The sequence below is a fragment of the Calonectris borealis genome, chromosome 2 (assembly GCF_964195595.1).
Source record: "Calonectris borealis chromosome 2, bCalBor7.hap1.2, whole genome shotgun sequence".
NCBI lineage: Eukaryota > Metazoa > Chordata > Aves > Procellariiformes > Procellariidae > Calonectris > Calonectris borealis.
In genome coordinates this window covers 72,559,311-72,579,473 of record NC_134313.1, presented here as the reverse complement: position 1 = coordinate 72,579,473, position 20,163 = coordinate 72,559,311, and the positions used below count along the sequence as shown (strand labels likewise).

At 39.5% G+C, this 20,163-nt stretch overlaps 1 protein-coding gene across 1 annotated transcript in view; it reads left to right on the top strand.

Moving 5' to 3' along the window:
* Window positions 1-20,163, top strand: part of LOC142078970 (poly(rC)-binding protein 3-like) — a 137,488-nt gene that overhangs the window by 69,422 nt on the left and 47,903 nt on the right. The window contains exon 3 of the mRNA XM_075142345.1: window positions 17,927-18,070. Coding sequence (XP_074998446.1) covers window positions 17,993-18,070 — 78 coding nt within the window. The 5' untranslated portion in view covers window positions 17,927-17,992. The remainder of the gene's footprint in view (window positions 1-17,926; window positions 18,071-20,163) is intronic.

Below are 20,163 nucleotides of genomic sequence, written 5' to 3'. Positions count from 1 at the left end.
TGTAGTGGCAGGAGACCTGTATTGCTGCTGTGAATGAATGCTGAAATTCCCTGTCTGAACCTTAAATACCTAGATTCCAGGCTGGTTATTCAGATTTACTCAAAACATGAGTTTTACCTCTTAAAAAATTGCTTGTAAGAGGACAGACTCTTTATCCTCACACTGCCTGTCTCAAGTGTGTATGAATCAAACATGACCGTACCCATACCCTGTCTCCAGAGCTCTGAACACTGTGCCCGGAGCACCCACTCTGATGCTTTTTCAACTTTTAAGCCTACTTTGTTGTTAATATTGATCATGTCTGATGCAATCTCAGACTCTTAGCACAAGTTTGGCGGGTCTCTTCCCTCCTGTCAATTACTCCATCTCCACTGACTCTTTTCCTGTCTCTCTCAATGCTACCTTCATCACCTCCTTGAAGAAAAAAAAATATAGCCAAGTTAACTGGCTGCTGTCTCCTCTGGTTTTTTGCAGCATCAAGCACCTTCTGTCCCTCCTTGAGTGATAGCAAAAGTACCCTTCTCTGACTCAGTGCCATCTTTTTATCCTTTCTCCTCTGGTTTCTCCAGTCATCTCTGGTAGCAAAACAAGTCAGCTCCACATGAACCTCTGCTTCCTCGGTGTCAGGGCTCAGCTCCCACTCTTTCCTCATTCAGTCTTCCTTCTCTGTGTCCTGCTGGCAGGACACTCCATCCGACACTGCCTCCGTTGCTTACCCCGAAGCATGTACCCAACCTCTGAACATCGAAGCAGGTGCTAGCACCAGCATCCAAACTGGCATCATCACAAGCAAAAAGCGTACAACTGTGTCTCTCTCTTAAGTAACCTGAGTAAAGAGCCACTTCCCCCATGCTGCCCTGTCCTGACTTGACCCTGACCTTACAAACTGCTTTTATTGTCAGTGCTTATGCGGTTACGTTGTCTTCTGTCTCTTCAGTTGCTACCAACAGTCTGAAAACTTCGTCCCAGATTCATGTGACTAAGCTAAGGTAAACATCCATACATTCAAACACTTATCCTGTCTTTAAGGACACTTTTTATAAAACATCCTGGGGACAGAGATGCTACTGAACCACGTCTGACCAGCAGTACAGCACAGACATCTACTAATTGTCCAGTAAAGGTCACTAGCTGGTACTTCAGAGGCAAGCCTGTTTTCACTTTGGCTGTTGAGCAATGAATTCTTATAAATTCTTGAGGCAGAATTTCTAATTGAGCATGACGGCTTTTGTTCTTTGGTACTAGTGGCAAGACGACAAAGCCTTGTCAAATTGTAATAACCCTCTGCATGTCTTATGTTGTGTACAGTTTACTTCGAAGCTCTAGGAAAGCAATGAGTAACTTCTTTGCATGGCCATTGGCCCTGCGCAACTGCTGTGTTACAGCCCGCACTTGTGAGTGGAAAATGAGGGGAGGAAGCGAATTTATCTAAAATAATAAAAAAAAAGAAGAAATAAAGAAAAAAAAAAAGAGGAAAATAATTGTTAATCATCTCTGTTAATAGGATTTTCACAGGCATGCCCTGCCACTGGAATGTATCTCTCCTCAGGGCAGATTCCCCACCTGTTTTAGCCAAATAGAAATCTGTGAATAGGCAATACCTTCTATCAAATCTTCTCTTCTTCTTCAGACATCAAAGAGATATTGGGGGGGGGGGGTTGGTTAGGAAGGAGGGGAGAGAACCTTGTTCTCCTGGATTTCAGATAGTTCTTCAGCAAAATACTCGACACCAATGACTTTTTTCCTTTGCGTTAGATGTGTATTTTTGTTTTGCTCTGTGTTTCCTTCCAAAAGTTTGAGATGTTTGCTTTTGGGATTATATCTTTTATGAAAATAACCAGGATTCCAAATGTAGTCTGCCGAGCTTGCCAAGTTACTAGACATACAAGATGCCAGAGGAGTTTTTCTTCTCATATTGCCTGTAAATAGATCAGCGATGTGGAAGCTTTGAGCTTTTCAAGGTCCTCAGCTCATCTGCTGTATTTTGCTCAGAAAAGATGAGGCAGTGAAATACGGAAGAGGAGGAATTCTTTGTCTTTTCTTTTTGTGGCCTTCCTATGCGGACAGGAGCATAGTGCATGGTCACCTCTTAAGAGCACGGCTTTGAGGGTGCAGGGAGTTACATGCCCTGGACAGATGAAATCCCAGAAGGAAGCTGGGACTGCTTTTGACCAGGGCAAGAGTCAGTCTGGCCATATGGGAAAGGAAAGCACAAATGCTTGTGAAGGCTAATTAAGGCTACATGGCTGTGGGAATCAGGCTATTACCAAGTTGTTTAGGTCCAGCTATTGTGTGTTTGAGTGATACCTATTACTTTTGGGGACAATTATTTTTCTTTATTATTATTCTGAGAACTGTATGGGCTCCTTTTGGATTGTCTTTAAGTAATTCCTAGCAAAATACATATGTCCAAACCAGCTGGATAATCTGTTCAGTGTGACTGTTCCTGACGTGCTTGTTACAGCAGTAGAGCCCAGAAGACCAGCAAATAACACCAAAAAAAATTCTCCAAAAGGAAAGGAGCAACAAGACAGGCAAGATTTTAAACTCACAAGCAAAAGCACGTTGGGGATTGTTTTGCTTCTTATCATTATGGTCTGCCCATGCTGGTGCTTTGGATTTTAGTGGCCCTGGTCCCTAAAGCTACGTTGTATAGCTTGTTCAGAAGAAGTCGTTACTCTTCTTCTGTCGCCGGAGGTGCCTTCCTGCGGCACTTCCTTATTGAGGCAATGGATGCTTCTTGACAAATATTTGTTCACCCCCTGCAAAAAGTAAATAAAAAGAATAAAGAACAAAACAAAACCCGACCAACACCTGTGATCTGTTAGAGAGAACGTCTTTAAGTGCTTATAATGGTTTGCAGGTTTGTGAGTTAATAAACCCACCCATTACACAAAAATAAACTGCGGTCACCAGCGGTGATTTCCATTGTGTTGAATACAAGCTGATACAGGCACAGGCATGTTAGAGACGCCTTCCTCATCTGATACACAGGTGACCCAGTTCACGTCTGATGTTATGTGGGAAGTTATCCATCAGGGTGACTGCTCAACTCTGTGCTCGGCGGTTGGTGCTATGGCACTCTGCAACAGGTGTTGGCTGTAGCTGCGTTTGGAAGGGTGTCAGGTCATGCTGGAGCCTGGGTTTAGCTCGTTTATTATAGGGACTTCTGTCAACTGCTACAGATCATTTCAGACTGCTTTGTGATTCTCAAGGGATGAGGTTGCAAATGTAGTTCATGAAAATTATATTAAACTGATCAAGCACAACATGAAGATTTAGCTAGAATGTCTGATGTATTGCATCTGTGAACTCCACCCAAACATTGAAAGGGACTGACTTAGTGACTCATCTTTTCATGTATCATATCATCCATCAGGTAACAGCATTTTCAGAAGCACAGGAACAGGTCAGATTATTCTGATGTCTTCTGCAGCATGCAGCGTAGATTTGCTTTCTCTTTTTTCCCACCTCTCTTCCCCCCCTCCAACTCTGTCTCTGTGTCTCTCTCTTTTCCAATTTATCTGGATTAAACAAGTCTCTGATTATTCTTTATGCCACTGCAAATAAAGTCATTTTCAGAAACAGATGTCGAAAGAGCCCAGTGAAATAATCCTGGAGGCAGATGCAGTCTTCCATAAGCTGCCAAACGCATGGTGCAATCAAAGTGATGAAACAAAATGGAACAGGCTGCAGAAAAAGTAATTAAATTATAGTTCCATTGTAGAAGCACATTTTAAAATTACTGAGATTCAGAGCCCGTAATGCTGGTATTATAGTTGAAAGAATACTTGCCATGGGTCATGAGCATTTTTTTTAACAGTTATTAATCATGCTTGACTGGAAAGACATGTGTAACCTACAACAAGCAGTGGCTGTAGTTGTGCCAAAGGAAGCTTTTGTTCCCTGAAGAGAATTGTATCAAAGGCCAGTGTGTCCTATTATTACATGTGCAATAGCAAAGTGCAGAATCTGAAACAGGGCTTTTCAGATTTCAATACAGAGTACTGGAGGGGAAAAAAGAAAACAAGTATTGTATCCTCTTGAATACTATATGACCTCCTTTTTCTCTTATCAAGTTAACATACTCATCCACTAAATAATAGTAAAAAAATCTCTAAAACATCCCCCTTCTCCCTAACTTAAATAGGATAATGCCAGGGCTCTTATAAAAATGGAGAGAGACAGAAAACGTACAAATCTTGGAAACTGGAGATTAAAAAGATCTCATTAGTTCATTTGACTCTCTTTCCTTTCCGTTACAAAGTGAGTCTATAGAAGAGCAGGTAGAAATTTTTCAAATGCTTTTTTTTTTGGTGATTATCAATATCTAAACGTTCTGTGGGAATGTGTTGATTTCCTTATTAAAAATTTAAATGAAAGACTTTGATAAGGACTGTCCATACTGCCCTCGCAAGGTTGTAAAATTGTGCCATTTTGGTTTTCCATTTAAAAGAGGTATTTTTACTTTGAGACGTATTATACATAACAGAACATAAAACCAGCAAGTTGAAGTCTGTACAAAAATTTAGTTGTAGAAAAATAACTTCTCTGGATTGACAAAAAATATTAAAACATACACAAACACACACATTCACACACTAATTGTTTCCAAAATTGATGTTTTGGTCCAATTTGGAATGAAAGCAAACTTTGCGAGATGAAATTTCCTACGAAATATGCACTCTATGTCTAAATTCTGTTTAAGACCTGATCCGGCATTGCCCGTGCTGAGTGTCTTGGCTGACTTCAGCATATTTCTTATACGGCTTCCAGGAAGCTTTATGCAATCTTTCTACATGGAAATGCTGCAGGCGCTGCCACTTCTGGAGAATGTCATTCAGCCTGAGAGATACCCCAAACAGGTTTTTGGGGCAGAAATTTAGCTTCCCTTTTTATACAGTTAAGTTGCCCTTGCATCAGCCAACATCCTAGTTTCTTTCCTTTTTCCCATTTCCCTCCAGTATCAGTAGCCTTTTTCAAATACTGCCTCATTTGTTACCAGCTAAGCTCCACCTCTGCCTTTGTATAATTTTCTCTGTTAGTAGTTTTTTCCACTCTCCTCTCAATGAACTGCAGCATTTTCTTTTTTTTTTCCTGTGGTTATGGAGTGTTCAGATCCAAATATGAAACAGGATATGGTTAAGTGAACATGGTTGCTTCCTCTTCTCCTGCTCCAAAGTATAAGTTTTCAACCTCTAATTTGCAGTCTTCTGTCACCCCCAAATCTTTTGTATCATTAGTGCTTTCAGGATTTGACTCACTATTAAGAATTGGTTTCCCCTATTTGTACCGTTATACATTTCTTCGCTGTGTTTCTTTTCAGGTTGTCATCTTCCTGCTCATATTTGAGCCCTTCTCCTTTATAATGCCCACAGTCCTTCTAATTGAGTGTCATCTAAGGGTGTCATTAATGCACTGCTAATGCCCTCTTCCAGTTATTGATGTAAATATTACCAAAACTTTAGCAATTTGTTTTGGTTTGTTTTTTTTTTGAAATAGTAACCTATTCCTCAACACATCTCTGGAGTCTCTGCAATAAGTCAACAAATACCATCTATTGATCTTTGATTTTTTTCCTTCAAATGAGCAAATAGACTACTTTGTGGTCCCAAGCCAAAGGTGGGAAGGTAAGGGCAGCATCAAATCCTTCACATTAACACAGATCTTGTCTTGTTTTTGTAAAGAACATAGGACCAAACTCCACATCCAATTACATGTGTGAAACTCCGTTAAAGGCAGTAGGGTTGCGTATGAGCAACAAAGCTACTGGAGCGGCTGGAAAAAAAAATCAAATGTGTATCCTTCTGCTTAAAGCACCTTCTCTAGGGACTTCCTCTGAACATGGGGGCTTTTTTAGTGATTGTATTAGTTCACTTCCAGAGCCCCCTTCTCTCACTTTTCTCTCTTTTGATGCTCACTGTGAGCAGAGGAGAGCACGTGGTGTGGCTGGCTGTGAGCTGCTGAGTGACCAGTGTGCATCTGCTGACCCACCTGGGTTCAGACCAAAGCTTTTCCTGCAGTAGAACCATGACCTTGTGCCTCTGGTTAGGCTGTGGCTCCATGAAACTTGTGTGAACTTGAAACATCGGACATCCCTGTATCTCTTCAAAATGTTGAAACTGGTCGGGGAGCTTGTATATACGTATGGTGAAGGGTCTGGAGAACAAGTCTTATGAAGAGCGGCTGAGGAAACTGGGATTGTTTAGTCTGGAGAAGAGGCTGAGGGGAGACCTCATCGCGCTTTACCACTATCTGAAAGGAGGCTGTAGTGAGGTGGGTGTTGGTCTCTTCTGCCAAGTGACTAGCGATAGGACAAGAGGAAATGGCCTCAAGTTGCACCAGGGGAGGTTTAGATTGGACATTAGGAAAAATTTCTTTACTGAAAGAGTGGTCAGGCCTTGGAAAAGGCTGCCCAGGGAAGTGGTGGAGTCACCATCACCTGGAGGTATTTAAAAGACCTGTAGATGTGGCCCTTAGGGACATGGTTTAGTGGGCATGGTGGTGTTGGGTTGATGGTTGGACTGGATGATCTTAGAGGTCTTTTCCAACCTTAATGATTCTATGATTCCATGATTCTATGATTTTTTATATATATATATATATATATATATGTATGTCTGCATGCATGTATTTGTAAAGAACGGGACTGAAGGATAGGCAAAAGAACGGATACTTCATGAAGCGCTGTTTCAGTTCAGTAGCTTTGCGAAGCAAATGAGTTGTTTATGCAAACATAGACTCTTTTCTTTGTATAGGTTACACAAAAGTAGCAAATGGATAGCTTTAGCGCTGGTTTTTCCCAGTGCTAAAGCAAGATATAGTGATTCACTTTACAGATGGCATTTTGAAGTCATTAATAAATAAACTAATTGATTTTTCTTCGCTTTTGAATACTTCATCAATTAGACTTATTTTTGAGTTTTAAAGATTCTCCTGGTTTAAATCAGTGACAAAAATATTGATTTAAGTATGTTTGGCTCTTTACTCTGAGTATTGACTGCCCATGAAAGAGTCATTTATTGTGGGCTGGTTGTTGGGTTTTTTTGGTTGTTTTTTTTTCGTTAAATCTAGTTTCAGATGAAGCTCTGGGAACTTACTGGCTTTTTTTACCCACTGCATAGTCCTGGGCTTCAGAGTGAAATTCTTATAATGCTATATGTTTTGATTAACCACCAGTGATTGAGAACTTAAATATTCATCTTGTGAGCATGACTTTTGAAGGCAACAATTCCAACAACCTGGCAGGACATTGCAACACTGCTTTTTGTTTTTCCTTTTACCCCTGTGAATGATGGAAGTCTTCACAGCACTCAGCCATATTTGCAGCAGTTACAGCTGTGGTCCTGTTGGGCCAGTTTCTCTCTTCTTTCTCAGATGATTCCCAATCCATCCTTGCCTCAAGCAAGTGTGTTATTGCAGGAGGGGGTCTGTGACTCACATTTCAGAGACCTGGTACCAATCCTCTTCTGACAGAAGGATGGGGGCTCATCCTCTTCCCTCCCTTAGATGCTGTATTAATTTCCTTTTTTTTTTAATGAGTATTTATTTTATTCATCTAGGGAGCTTGGATGAATTTTCAAATCACAGCCTTGTAAATAACATAATTAAGGTGACTTCAAAAGTGATATTTTGGCTTGTTTGTGTCAGAGATTCAATTATATCAATATATAATATTTTTCTGTTTAATAAGGTAAAATGTGTTATTATCGTTAGCCTCTTTTCCCTAATCAACAACCGTGTTTTATCCTGGATTGAGTGAAACAACTGACTCATGTTTATCAAAACAGATATGTCTACAAAACATTTAATTTACAAATAGATTGGACAAATATATGTTCTACGGCAGATGTAATTTCAATATTGATGGAATTCTAAACATACAAATTCTAAACATACAATATGTTTATTCTGTGCCCAGCAGGAACATACTTGATGGGTTAACGTTTCCCCATAAAGAAGCTCCCATATTTCTTGAACTGTTCTACTGGTTTGGGGCATTTTTTTCTTTGATCAATAAGAAGCTCTCTCTAGTCTTCTATGTACTGACAAAGAAAATTATAATTCTTCTTTATGGGTGTGAGACTATTCTTACTAAAGACAAAAAATTCATTTAAAAAGTCATGCTGTTCTCAATATTTGCTTATTAGATTATGCCCTAGCAATCTTTTAACATTTGTCCACATCTATCACATAAAAAATGTACCTTGCTTACTTTCCAACATTTAACCATATTCTATGCATATATGCATACAATATTAAAATATATCTTTTTATATATGTATATAAATCTTTCTCACTTAAAATTTCTTGGAAATAGATCATGTGAGTGATTATTCTGTTAGAGATTTTTAAAAATGGAAAAAAGGACATCTGTTTAGGCTTGACTCTCTTTTGTTTGGTGCAAGTACATTTATTTTTAAATCAACAAGAAAGTTTGTTTGTCCTGGAACATTTTTAGTTGGTTTATTTGCTTTCAAATAAATTGAGGTAAAATTACAATTGAAACATTATTTCAAAATAACAGTATTTCATTGATGAAATGTCGAAGTCATGCATTTGACTTTTGGGGGCAGAGACAATTTAACAAATATAACACACATTCACAATGTTTAGGTCATCAGAATCTAGTTTTTTTTCAGCAACAGGTGTGGACTGAAAATCTTTTATTGTATGGTAGGTCATTTTTATAAGCATCTCTGTGCTGGAGAGACCACTCTCCTACTGTTGATGGTCTGTTCAATTTTTTTCCCCGCCTTCACTGTGACTTACATGTACATTTCTTTATTAGATCTATTTTCTCAGACTATACGGAATGATTAATGCAAGTTAGTGGAGTGTCTGTTTCTTAGTTGAACATAAGCAAGTAAAGCAAAAATTTTATTTAAAACTTGAGCAACATAAAAACAAAGAAAGATTTGAGAAACACAGTGCTTAACTTGAGGGTTTTGGAGCCACAAGATCAAGTGGCAGGTAAAGCTGATTTTGTGCTCAAAGCTATGATTAGAAATTATTCTTTGGTAAATAGCTGGTCTACCATATGCGTATATTGTCTTCCCTGATCTTGCAAACTGCCAGGTGCATGATAAAGCTTACAGTTAATTGCATTGCATGGCATTAGGACAGGAAAGAAAGCACCTTCTGGTCCGTCCTGAACTCAATGTTGAATCCTCCTGGAGAATACTTGTACAGAATAATTTATGGTGGGCTGCCACAACTTTCTTAATTTTGGAGGGATTTATGTTTCATTAGTCTAGCGTGGCAGCTTCCATCTAAAAGACCTTTCAGCTACCTGGCTTTTTCACATATGCAGAAGAGCTAGTTGGCTAGTGGATCTGTACAAAGTATTGACATGCACGCTTTGGTGTTTTTTTTTAGTTCATGGCAAATGGTAAAGATGCTCTCTGCATTCCTGCCAAGGTAATTCTTTCTGGAATAATTACAGAAAGAAAGAAAAAAAAAAAAAAAGACTTAGAAAGGTGAAAGATATCCTTGGCAAAATAATCACTGTGTTTTCCATAGCATGGAAATTACTTACTTCCCTCAGGATCCCAGATCTGTTTGGCATTTGCTGCGGGCCGTTATACAGCTTTTCTAGATTTCCTGAGACTTGAATTCCAAGCATTTGATAGCATTTACTACCTGTTTGACATGTGATGTTTTCTGAAGAGATAACTTCCTATGTTTTGGCAAAGTGTGTAGCTGTCTAGTCACACACAGCATAATATTTTGATATTAATTTATATTAGGTAAGTAATTCATCATTGAATATTTATATTAGGAAATAGTTTTGTGAACAATGAGACAACAGTCTTTATGGTGCTTCTGTGAGTTTTCTTCCTGTAATAAATTCACGGATGCCATATTATTTACTCAAAAGGCTTTACAGAAAATGTTATAAGTAGAAGAGTCAATAAACATGTTGCTGGACATTTCCTTTAATAAATCAAAAAGAGAACAAACAGTGCCATTGGTTGAAGCATATGCTTTTTGACCAGCATGAGGAAAAGTGGTCCACTTACAGAATGGGGCTCATATATATCAAGTTCAGCAGCTAAACATCCATCAGTTGAGAATAGAAAAAATCAGTCTCTAATCTTTTGCTGTTCTCTTGAAATATTATTTGACATCTAGTGATCTTCAGCAAATGAGACGTAACTATGTTAGCTGCATAGGGTAAGGGCATTTCTCATTTTAGGGAGAACACAAAGACAGCTTCTTCTATAGGCAGGATAGGTTTTTCCACTGACAAAATAGCGTTAAACATATCCCTCAAGGAAAAACTAGTACCGCTTTACATACTTCATAAATTTACATTTGAAAGGCAGCACTCCTGGAGCATTGCCAGTTTTTATACTTGCTATTGCCTTTAAAAGTTTTTCTGCTATTTTTTCAATCTGTTATTTCCTTAACAGTTTCACATCTTTGGGCAAACCTGATACATCCAGATATCTGTAGTAACTACAGAGCTTAGCATATCAGAGATACAGAAATTTTTACAATAATTATTAAAAGAATCACATGGCTTGCTAAGGTGTGTAACTGTCTTTTGTTGGTAGCTGTTAACTGGTGGAATAATGTGCTGCTCTTTAATCCCCTTTGACTTTTGAGCTAATATTTTACCACTTTTTTTGTGAAATAGATATTTTGTATATCTGTTTGTATACTCAATTGCTGCTCTTTCAGTGGCCCATATTCAGCTTATTTTCCTATTAGTTAATTGTTATTTAGATCTCTCTGAGCATATGATTTATGAATTTCCTGAAATCTTTTTCTCTCTAGTGTTTGTTTAAATTTTGTTCTTGAGCTATTCCTTTATCTTATTTTATCTTTTAGTGAAAATCCATTTTACCAACTGACACCCTCCCCCGCTTTGTTCTGCTAATACAAGGAATTAATTTTCTCATTTCTGGATTTTTGGATCCATCCCAACTATCAACTTACTTAAAATGGGACATGATATGACGATTTAATGGAGCCAGGTTCTGCAGATCTAGTTCACTTCATTAAAGAGTTAGAGATTAACATTAAATCTATTTTGGGGATATAAATGATAAGGATGTGAATAAAATGTATAATCTCATTCCTTTGTGTACAGTCCTCTCTAGTAATTTGGGAGATAGAACTGGTATAGTAGAAAGGTTAATACTGCACCTGCTTCCTTAGCTATTGTTCATTAATCAGATTCTCCTGGTGAGGCTTCTGTATAAAACTGGAGTGCTTCAAAGCATCATTTCTCCTTTTCCAAATAGTTATTATTGGGAGTGAAATCCTTTGAAGAGTTGTCGTCATTATTACTCTTATGTTATTGTGGGCATCCTGTGAACCTTTTGTTCTTAGTAACCTCACAACGATATGGTTTAGTAGCAGTAGACGTCTTCATCCCTCAGTTGACACATAAACTCAAGAAGTGTGTGTTTAGCAAATGTCCAATCGTCTTGTTTTGCTTCAGCTGAGACCATAAATAGCTGCTGATCATTATCAGTTTTCACCATTTCTGAAAAGAAACAAAATAATACAACTGGAGCTGGTTTTGCTTTTGATTTCACTTTGAGTTGTGAGGGTTTTTTTTAACTTGTGCCAGTGTTTTTCTATATAATTACACTGTTTAGGCCTTTGACATCCAGAGATGTTACTTTCAAGTGAAAAGCCATAGATAATAACTGCTTAGCTTATCAAAGAACTTGAAAGCAGTTATTTCTTCATTTGATAGCATGAGCCTTTCTGTGGCAGACAGCTGCTTTTTAATTTTAAACCTTATGGTTGATTGTGTCGATTTCTATTGATAATGTCATAAATTCTTGTCCTGTAGTAATTTTCTTACGTTGCTTTCAGTCTCCTTCTCCTTTCCTATATTCCCTCCAGTTTAAATGAAAGACTAAAATCATATAAGTAGCATAAATCTGTCCCCGAGGATCTCTGCTCTGCTGAAAGCACAGGCCCTTTCTTCTCATCATGATCCCTGGCAGTGTGCTTCTTCCAATTCCCGGGAGGTCTCCCTCCACCTGGAGGGCTTCTGATCAAGAGGACTTAGCTACAGCCTTTTCATGGCTTCCCATGTTTCAGTTTTCTCCAGTCGTCTTTATTTACCCTCACTACCTTTTTTTTCTTTTTTTTTTTTAAGAATAACATTTTTTTTAAGCGTTCTTGCTAGATAAACCAAACTCTGAACTACTTTTTCGTAACATCAGTGTGTTACTGTCCAACTTCCAATTCTTCATAACTCATGATAATTCTCTTTGTTTGTCTTTGGGTTACTCTGCTTATGCCTTAGTCTCCTTGTTCAGCCCCTGTCTTTTCCTGCCCCCATCCCTATGGTTTGGTCATCTGCTCAGCTACCCCTCCTTTGGGATGTTTCCGTATATTATGGAAGTGACAGATTTACTGTGAGAGACTGGATGTTCTTATGTTTCCCTTGTTGAAGTTTTCTTTTTCTAAACCTACAGATACATGGGAACTAGATGACTGAGTTTTAGTGTCCGCATTTAAATTAGACATGGCTTCTGCTGAATGTCGCTATAATTTCCCCCATTCTTTTTTCTTTATTATAAAATTTTTTTCTTCCAGTGGAACAACTGGAATTTGTTCTTTTTAATTTTACCTGTAGATTCTTCCTTGCTTTCTTCATAATTACATTTTTCTGTTGATGGTGATGAAGCACCATAGTTAGGTTCAAGAGTCCCTTTTGAGGCTCAAGCACAGGTATTGCTGTGCTGGGTGCTCTGACCAGTTTCGTCTTTCCTGACAGGTTCAGAATTAACAGCCATACGATCAAGTTTTCACATACCAGAGCAGGCTTCGCTCCTTGAACGTTTTCAGGCAGTTCTTATTTCCACAGTGATTCTTCTCACATTATTCCCTGTATCAGCCATCTGAAGCTTCATCTCTCTCTTTCTCCCTGCCTTTCTTCTTCTCTCCTCTCTGCATCTCTCTCCTTTCCAGCATGCCTCTGCAACTGTGCAGCTCTGTCCCGTTTCACCCTGTACACACTCTCTCTTTCTCTCCCTCCTCCCTCTCATTCCTCTGGATCTTCTAGACGAGCAGCTTTCTTGGCAGATTCACGGATGTCAAATAATTTATTGTGGCTTTAAACTCAGAGATCAATTGCCTGATGTCTACCTTGGTGCTATGTTGATTTTATTCATCTTTGGCATCCCTGCCTGCTGTGAAGTCAAAGGCTTTCTTATCCCGCATGCCTGAAGTGGTCACCTTAGAGATTTAAAACATATATATATTTCTTTTTCAGCACTGTGCAGTGATGTTCTCTGCAATGGTCTGCTTATTTTCTTGGGAGGGGATTAGTAGGCTGGAGAGGTATGAAGAAAGGGGGTCACGAGATTGACTTTTCACGTCTCAGGTTTCAGGCAGCCATCCCACACTACCCCCTTGGCCACCTGGATTCCTAACCTCCATGTGTGTGCGTGTGTGGGTTGTGTCACTGCCCTTTGGTTGTGTAGTTCATCTTGTAGCTTTTATTAATTCAGTAAAATCCTTGAGGAACTGTGTTTTCTTTGTAGTAGTCTGATGAACACGTGGCTTAGCTGCTTGTTGTTTTAGGTGCTTAATCTACCAGCAATTATAGAAAAGCCACATTAGAAAATTCCTTCACAATGAATAGTGAGCATATAGGACATGCCATTTTATGCCAACTTGGGATACCTAATATTGAAAATGCATAGAAACACATACTTACAGATAAAAGAATTTGCGTAAGACTACATGTCCATTTTATTGGTGTGTTCAAAAGGCTTTTTTTTTTTTTTTAAATGCATTTGGATGCCTTTTTCTGCCTAAAGAGAAATTTTCACTTTTTACGTGATAAACAGCAGTGGAAATGTCCTCAAAAGTTCTCGCTCAGCCCCACCGGAGGCAAAGATCTGCTGTTTGCTGGGAACTATCTGATGTGATCTACTTTCCTTTGTTCCCTGGGCATGATTTTTTTGCTTGTTACTTGGAGCTGCAGAACCCTGGATGTTGGATTTTGTGCATTCTTGTCCAGAGTCCCAAGGTCAGAAGGAGGATGCTGTCCAGCCGTCCTCCTGTCCTGCCAGCTCTCTGCTGAACGCAGGGTAAAATGCATAAACCCTTGCTCTTAATATTCAGCCATGCCGTTGACTGTAACTGCCTGCACAATACTCTCTGCTCACCTGTGGAGTCCCCTGACTTTCCTCTGGCATTAGGAAAGGATTTTTTTCATAGTCTGAGACTCAACTCTCCCAGCCTCCGGAGTAGCCATGGGACCTCGTCAGACAGAGCTTGAGAAAGGAAAGCCTTCTGTATTTAGCCTCTGTTTGCTCACACAGAGAAGCACACAAAAGCCAGGAACATAGTAAAATGTTCAAAATGCTGATTTTGCAAAGGAGAGGGAAATTATTTTACTGATTAAATATTCATGATGTGCTCATATATTACAGCAGTAGGTTTATAAATAAATGGATGTATTGCTGGCTGGTAGGAGGCTTTGTAGAGGAAACCATTCTCTCCCTTGTGCCATCATCTGACATTTCCATGCACACACAGATCTAGACCAGCACGTGTTTGCGATGATGTCTGTGGAAAAGTTTGCTTTAATTAGTTAAAAATAATAAAGTACAACAATGCATTTTATTTTAATCTGTCTTTAAAACTGAAATACTCAGGTAATTAACAGTCCTGTAGGTTTACTTTATAAAGCTGTAAATATTTTACCAGAATACTTGGACTCTCAGGACAACTGGGGCAGTTGTAAATGACCTGGCATAGTAAAAACTCTTCTCTCTTCATGGTATATGTATAGGTTTCACATATTCTTCCTTATCATGTGAGGTTGCCTTTTTGAATTCATTCCCTTTGTATCTCACACAGCTGCCTAACTCCTTGCAGGCACACATGCTCTCAGCCCTCCCCCAGACATCTGTTCTGCTTCTCCATACCAGGTGCCAGTGTTTGAGCTTGTGGGAGGAGGGGCAAAGACATATTTTTAACAATATTTGTGGTGGAATTTCATTTTTAATCCTTGTTTTTAAAAAGAATCCAAAAGGCGTTAGCTAAAAATACAGATTTTTTTTTTTTTTCCCCCCAGGTTTTATCTGGAAAAGGTGAGGCCTGGGTGGGAGTTGGTTTGTTGTCTGGGAAAAGGCTTTCCTCCAAAATTTTCCCCAAAGTGAGCATAGTGCTGTAGCACCACAGTAGTAAAAGGCCATGGCAACTGTAAACTTGTATCTAGTCTGGGTTTATTTTTCCCACATGGGAATACATTTCATTAGAAACACAGCTGTACCTTCATCACTGAATTTTGGTCCACAGAAGGTCTTAAATACCTTGCTTCTACTTGAAACACATCCATTATGTGAAATCTTCCAAGCATGCCCTAAGCTACCATGGGTTTCTAGAGATCTCAGATGGCCAGTAATGCTCCCGTAAAGTCTAGAATGCTGAGATGTACTCTACTGTTTATGTACCAAAGTGGTCCTGTTTGGCATTTGGGCTTTTTTTTTTTTTTGACAGAGCTGAGCAGAAAATGCTTGGGCTGTCAGAGCCAGAGCATTGCCCTCAGCAAGCAGCAAGGAGCAGGTGAGCACCATGGGACCGTTCCCTTCCTTAGTCTGGGAATAACTAGAGTCTCCTCCTCTGCTCCTCCCTCTGCACTTGTTAGAAGGGACTGTCGTGGTCATCTCTTGCAGATGTTACTCTGAGTCCTTGTCTAACCTTAAAGAAGCAGAACACAGCCCGATACCTTCCTCTGTCATTTCCTACTGGCTGCCTTGGGACATTTTCCTCTCACCCTCTTGCACGCATGGTGCATCAGAGGCACGGCCAGGCTGCTTCTGTTCTCTGCCTTCTCAGCCAGGCACCTTGCTTCTCTTCTGCTTTTCTCCATCTGGATAGGTGATATGTAATGTAAGTGATAAGCCTAGAAATGTGGAATAAATGGGATTTTTTTTCAGTGGCTGTGGTCTAGGTGGTAGAGCATATGGTGTGAAATACACTGAGTCCACGCTGGGTTAGGGAAAATCAGCCCTGGCAATGGAGCAGGTAGGCGGGAGCTGCTCTGTGGTAGCAACTAATGAGCTTGCTTTTAGGAAGGAGAAGCTTAAGTTGCTCTTTCTGCCTCTTTCTTTTCACCTGTCCTCGAGCATATCTGCCTCTTATTCTTGCAGTCACCGAAGGCACAGAAGCTCTCTGTGGTCCTAAGTCCTCCTGCAGAGACTTGAGAGAAAACTCTGCATCTTCCAGTGCATTTCCCAGCGTCAAAAACATCAGGAGTGGCTTGGCCACTTACAGGCTCAGGCTGAAGCGAGAAGCATCATCACATCAGAGGAGTGACTTTCTGGGATGGTCCTCAGATAATACACAGAGGGCAAAATGTGTAACAAGGGAAAATGTCAGCAGATTTAAGCCAGATAAAGTGGAGCACTTTTTCCCACACTAATAATTAATCTGTGGGACCAGAACTTTTGGAGACCAGATGTATGGATTCAAGAAGGGATTAGACAAACTCATGGAGGAGTGGTCCACCAATGGCTTTTGAAAATGCTGGTCTGGATGCAGTCTCCCATAAGACCCTGAATCGCCGATTGCTGGCAGCTCAGCAAGTCTATCGGGGATGACTCCATACATGTTTCTTGTGCTCTTTCTTTAAGCATTGCTGTTGACTTCTCTCACACACAACATGCTCAACTAATATGGGCTTCACTTTGGTCTAGTACGTCAGTGCTTAGTGGTTCTTAAGATGGACCTTAATCAGTTGGTGAAACAATCTGCCTGATACTACCTCCAGCATTTTTAGGGGAATGATCTCGTAGATCCCTCCAGTAGTTTGGTCCCATGCCTGAGCAGTCTCTGCAAGGGGACAATAGCCTGCCACCCCGGTGAGACACTGCTGTACGCTCTGAGCCACAAAACGGTTGTCCCTAGGGGTGCTCATTAGCCAGTGCCCAAGCTAGCCAAATTTTTGGGAAGCTCCAAGATGCAAAGCTAATAGGGTGTCATTAATAAGAGATGGTTACTGAGAGGCGTGATGTCTCTATAAGATAGAGTCCTGAAAAGGACAAACCCAAATAAGGGGTATCTAAGCCTTTTCTACTGTGGAATTTGCCTGCCTTTGGTAATAGTCCTTCCTGCCCCCATTTTTTTTTTTATACTGATAAATGTCTGTGCATTAATAAACTCATAATGCATCTTTTTTATCCCTTCAAAGCCAGCCCTTGCAGCTTTCATTAGCATTTTAGGATATTTATGGCTTTGTAAATGACTGAAAATCTGCAATTTGTCATTAGGAATTAAGAAAAATCTTCCTTCTACTTAGGGCTGAAGCTCAGCTCTGGCCTTTGAGGGACTGAGCCACCTCTGGGTCTGGTAGACAAAAACAAAGTCAGACAGTGCCCAGATTTACAGCAGCAAGTGGCTCTTAGTTACTCAGATGTCTTTGATAATGTGTCATCCGCTGTTGCTGGCAGGGATCAGTGTTTAGGCTCAGAATTAATTTCTCTCCTGCTGGAGAGAAAACAAAAATATCTCTTCTGCAAGAGCAAAAAAAAAAAAAAAAAGAGATAGTAACAGAGAGAAAAATTAAAACAGCACCAGGCACATGTAAAAACACATACATATTGCATATACACACACATTGCATATAACAGAGAGAAAGTGCTGTTCAGAAGAAAACATTGTATTTCACTCTATTGTGCTCTGTACTTTCAGCTTCAAAATACAGGAAGTTAAAAGAATTTTTAAGGCTTCAGAAGGGAGTTTATCTTGTAATTGGTGAAGGGCTAAAGAGTTGGTTGGGGAGGGATAATAATCAAAGGAGCCTTTTCAGAACTAAAGTGTAGTCCAGAAAATCAAAGGGAGGAATGTTAATTGGTTTGTACAACATGATATTCTCAGTTCAGAGTAGCTTCAGCCACTCAATGGTACTTTTTCTTTTTCTCTCTCCCTGTCTTCGTAGGTTAAGTGAATAAAAAAAAAAAAGAAAAACGAAGCTGCTTTCAAGTATTGAAGATACAAGGCCAGGATGAACACGAAGGACACAAAAGTGACTGAAGGAGGTCTCAATGTCACGCTTACCATACGCCTTCTCATGCATGGCAAGGTGAAGCATTTACTGTTGCCACAGCAGTTGCCTGTGTATTGAGCGAGTGTGTGCAGTTACCATCAGAGCCTGACAGTGGCGTTGACAGAGGGCCTGCTCCTCCTCCTCCAACTTGAGTCAAAACCACCATTGCCATGACCAAAAAATCACCCCCTGCCTTTCAAGGCATCATACTTAAGTTTGCACTGCAGCCCGAGTGCATTGGAACAAACCCTGCCTGTAACAAACCCGTTTTGAGCAGATCCAGCGGCAAAAAAAGAGTTCTTTCATTGATAGCCAAATTACGCAGACCCTTGTGTAAGGCTGACCTGCATATGGCTTGCCCTTCTCATCATTTGCCGGGTTTTGCAGGGGTTTTTAAGATACCAGAACATTGACTTGTGTGAAATAATTGCCACAGAATGACTGTCTATTTCTATTGAATGCAAATGGGATAGTTCTTCGTTAATCTGATGTAGCATCTTATTAGAGCAAACTCCCTGATATACCAAGCATTTGTCCAGGTCCCCTGCGGGTTTGTTTTGGAAGGTTGACTGGCATTTAGTTTCTGTCCAGCGCAGCACTTAAGCATGCAGATAAGTGTGAAATCTGTGCCATAGACAAAGAGCCAATTCAGTATTGTCAGACTTAACAGTCTGATAGCCGTTTATTTCACATTGCCAGATCACAAAATGGGCTTTTAATTAAAAAACACATTTCATAGGTTTGTTTGTATTATTTGCATCAGGCAACACCAGGCATTTTTAGGCTTAATGAATGAATGTTATATGAAGGAGATGGTTTTGGCTCTTTCTTAACAAGGGACAGTGAATATATATATATCATTTTGGAGACCAAATTTGTATATAGAAATCCAAAAAGTATTTCTACTCCTGGAATTTAATTTAATAACTAAAAATAAATTTACATTTAAAACAGTGCATGCTTTCAACCTATGGCATGAACACACATATGATATACCCACAAATAAGAGACTAAGATATCTTCCTCTGTATTTTACTTATGGAGCTGCTAAGAAGTATGAGGGGGTACAGTTTAAGTTTGCAAGTTAAAAAACTCAGAAGTTAGGTTATCTCAGATCAAATTATGTATTTTCTCAGAAATGATCCAACCATTTTGTTTGATTTTTTCCCCCTGAAATATTCAGCTTCAGGCAGGCATCTGGTGTGTAAAATCTGCATCTTAAATAGGGATCTGTCAAACAAATTTAATAACAGTCTCTCTTAACCCACCTAAAATCTGCGCGCATGTCTGCACTCAAAATAGGTCTTAAGGGTTGATTCTACTGGATTCTGGTCCCAATCCAGAAAAGCATTTGAGCACATCCTTATCCTGGTGGGTATAAGTAGCCCTACTGGTTTCAGCCAAGTTCCCATGTGCTTAGGTGTGCTTTGCTCTGCTTCTTTCAGAGTCATGCCATTAAAGCAAAAATCAAACATTTGTCATTTTCAGGACATTTTAGTTAAACTGTGGGCTAGGGGTTTTTTTGAAACAAAAGATATTGTTATCGGAAATGAAATTAGAAAAAGCTAATTTTCTCTATTAAACATCAGTGATTGTGTGTGCAGCCACTTTTAACAGTCACGGATGTTATGTGTCCAATCTTCAATGCATATGTAGACCCAAGAGTCTAAATTAAACCCATAAAAGCTGCAAAGTTCAAATTTTAAGTGGGAGTATACCATGCATCCTCAGTTAACAAGACACGATGGGTATGCTGTTAACCATACTGTGCTCTAATCATGTGTCTTATTGTGCCTAAGTATTGCAAAGAGTACATTATATCAGAATTTATTTTGGTGATAAAAGTCAGACCCTTATGGTTTCTTTGATGTCATTTCTGTGATTTAGAAATGCTAATATAGAGGAATGAAGGATGTCTGAGTCAATATGAACTCAGTGTGAGAAGGTCACTCTGAAAGCTGTATGTGCCTCTGAAAAAGAGGAAGAAACATGTTTCTAGGCTCTTCCTTAAAATTTGTTGTGGTAATGACATCGGTGGAAATTGCTGATCTCTAATTAGTATTTCTAGACAAAACAATTAACTGAAGCAGAGCTTGGGCTGTAAATAACTGGTCATAACTTGAAAGAGA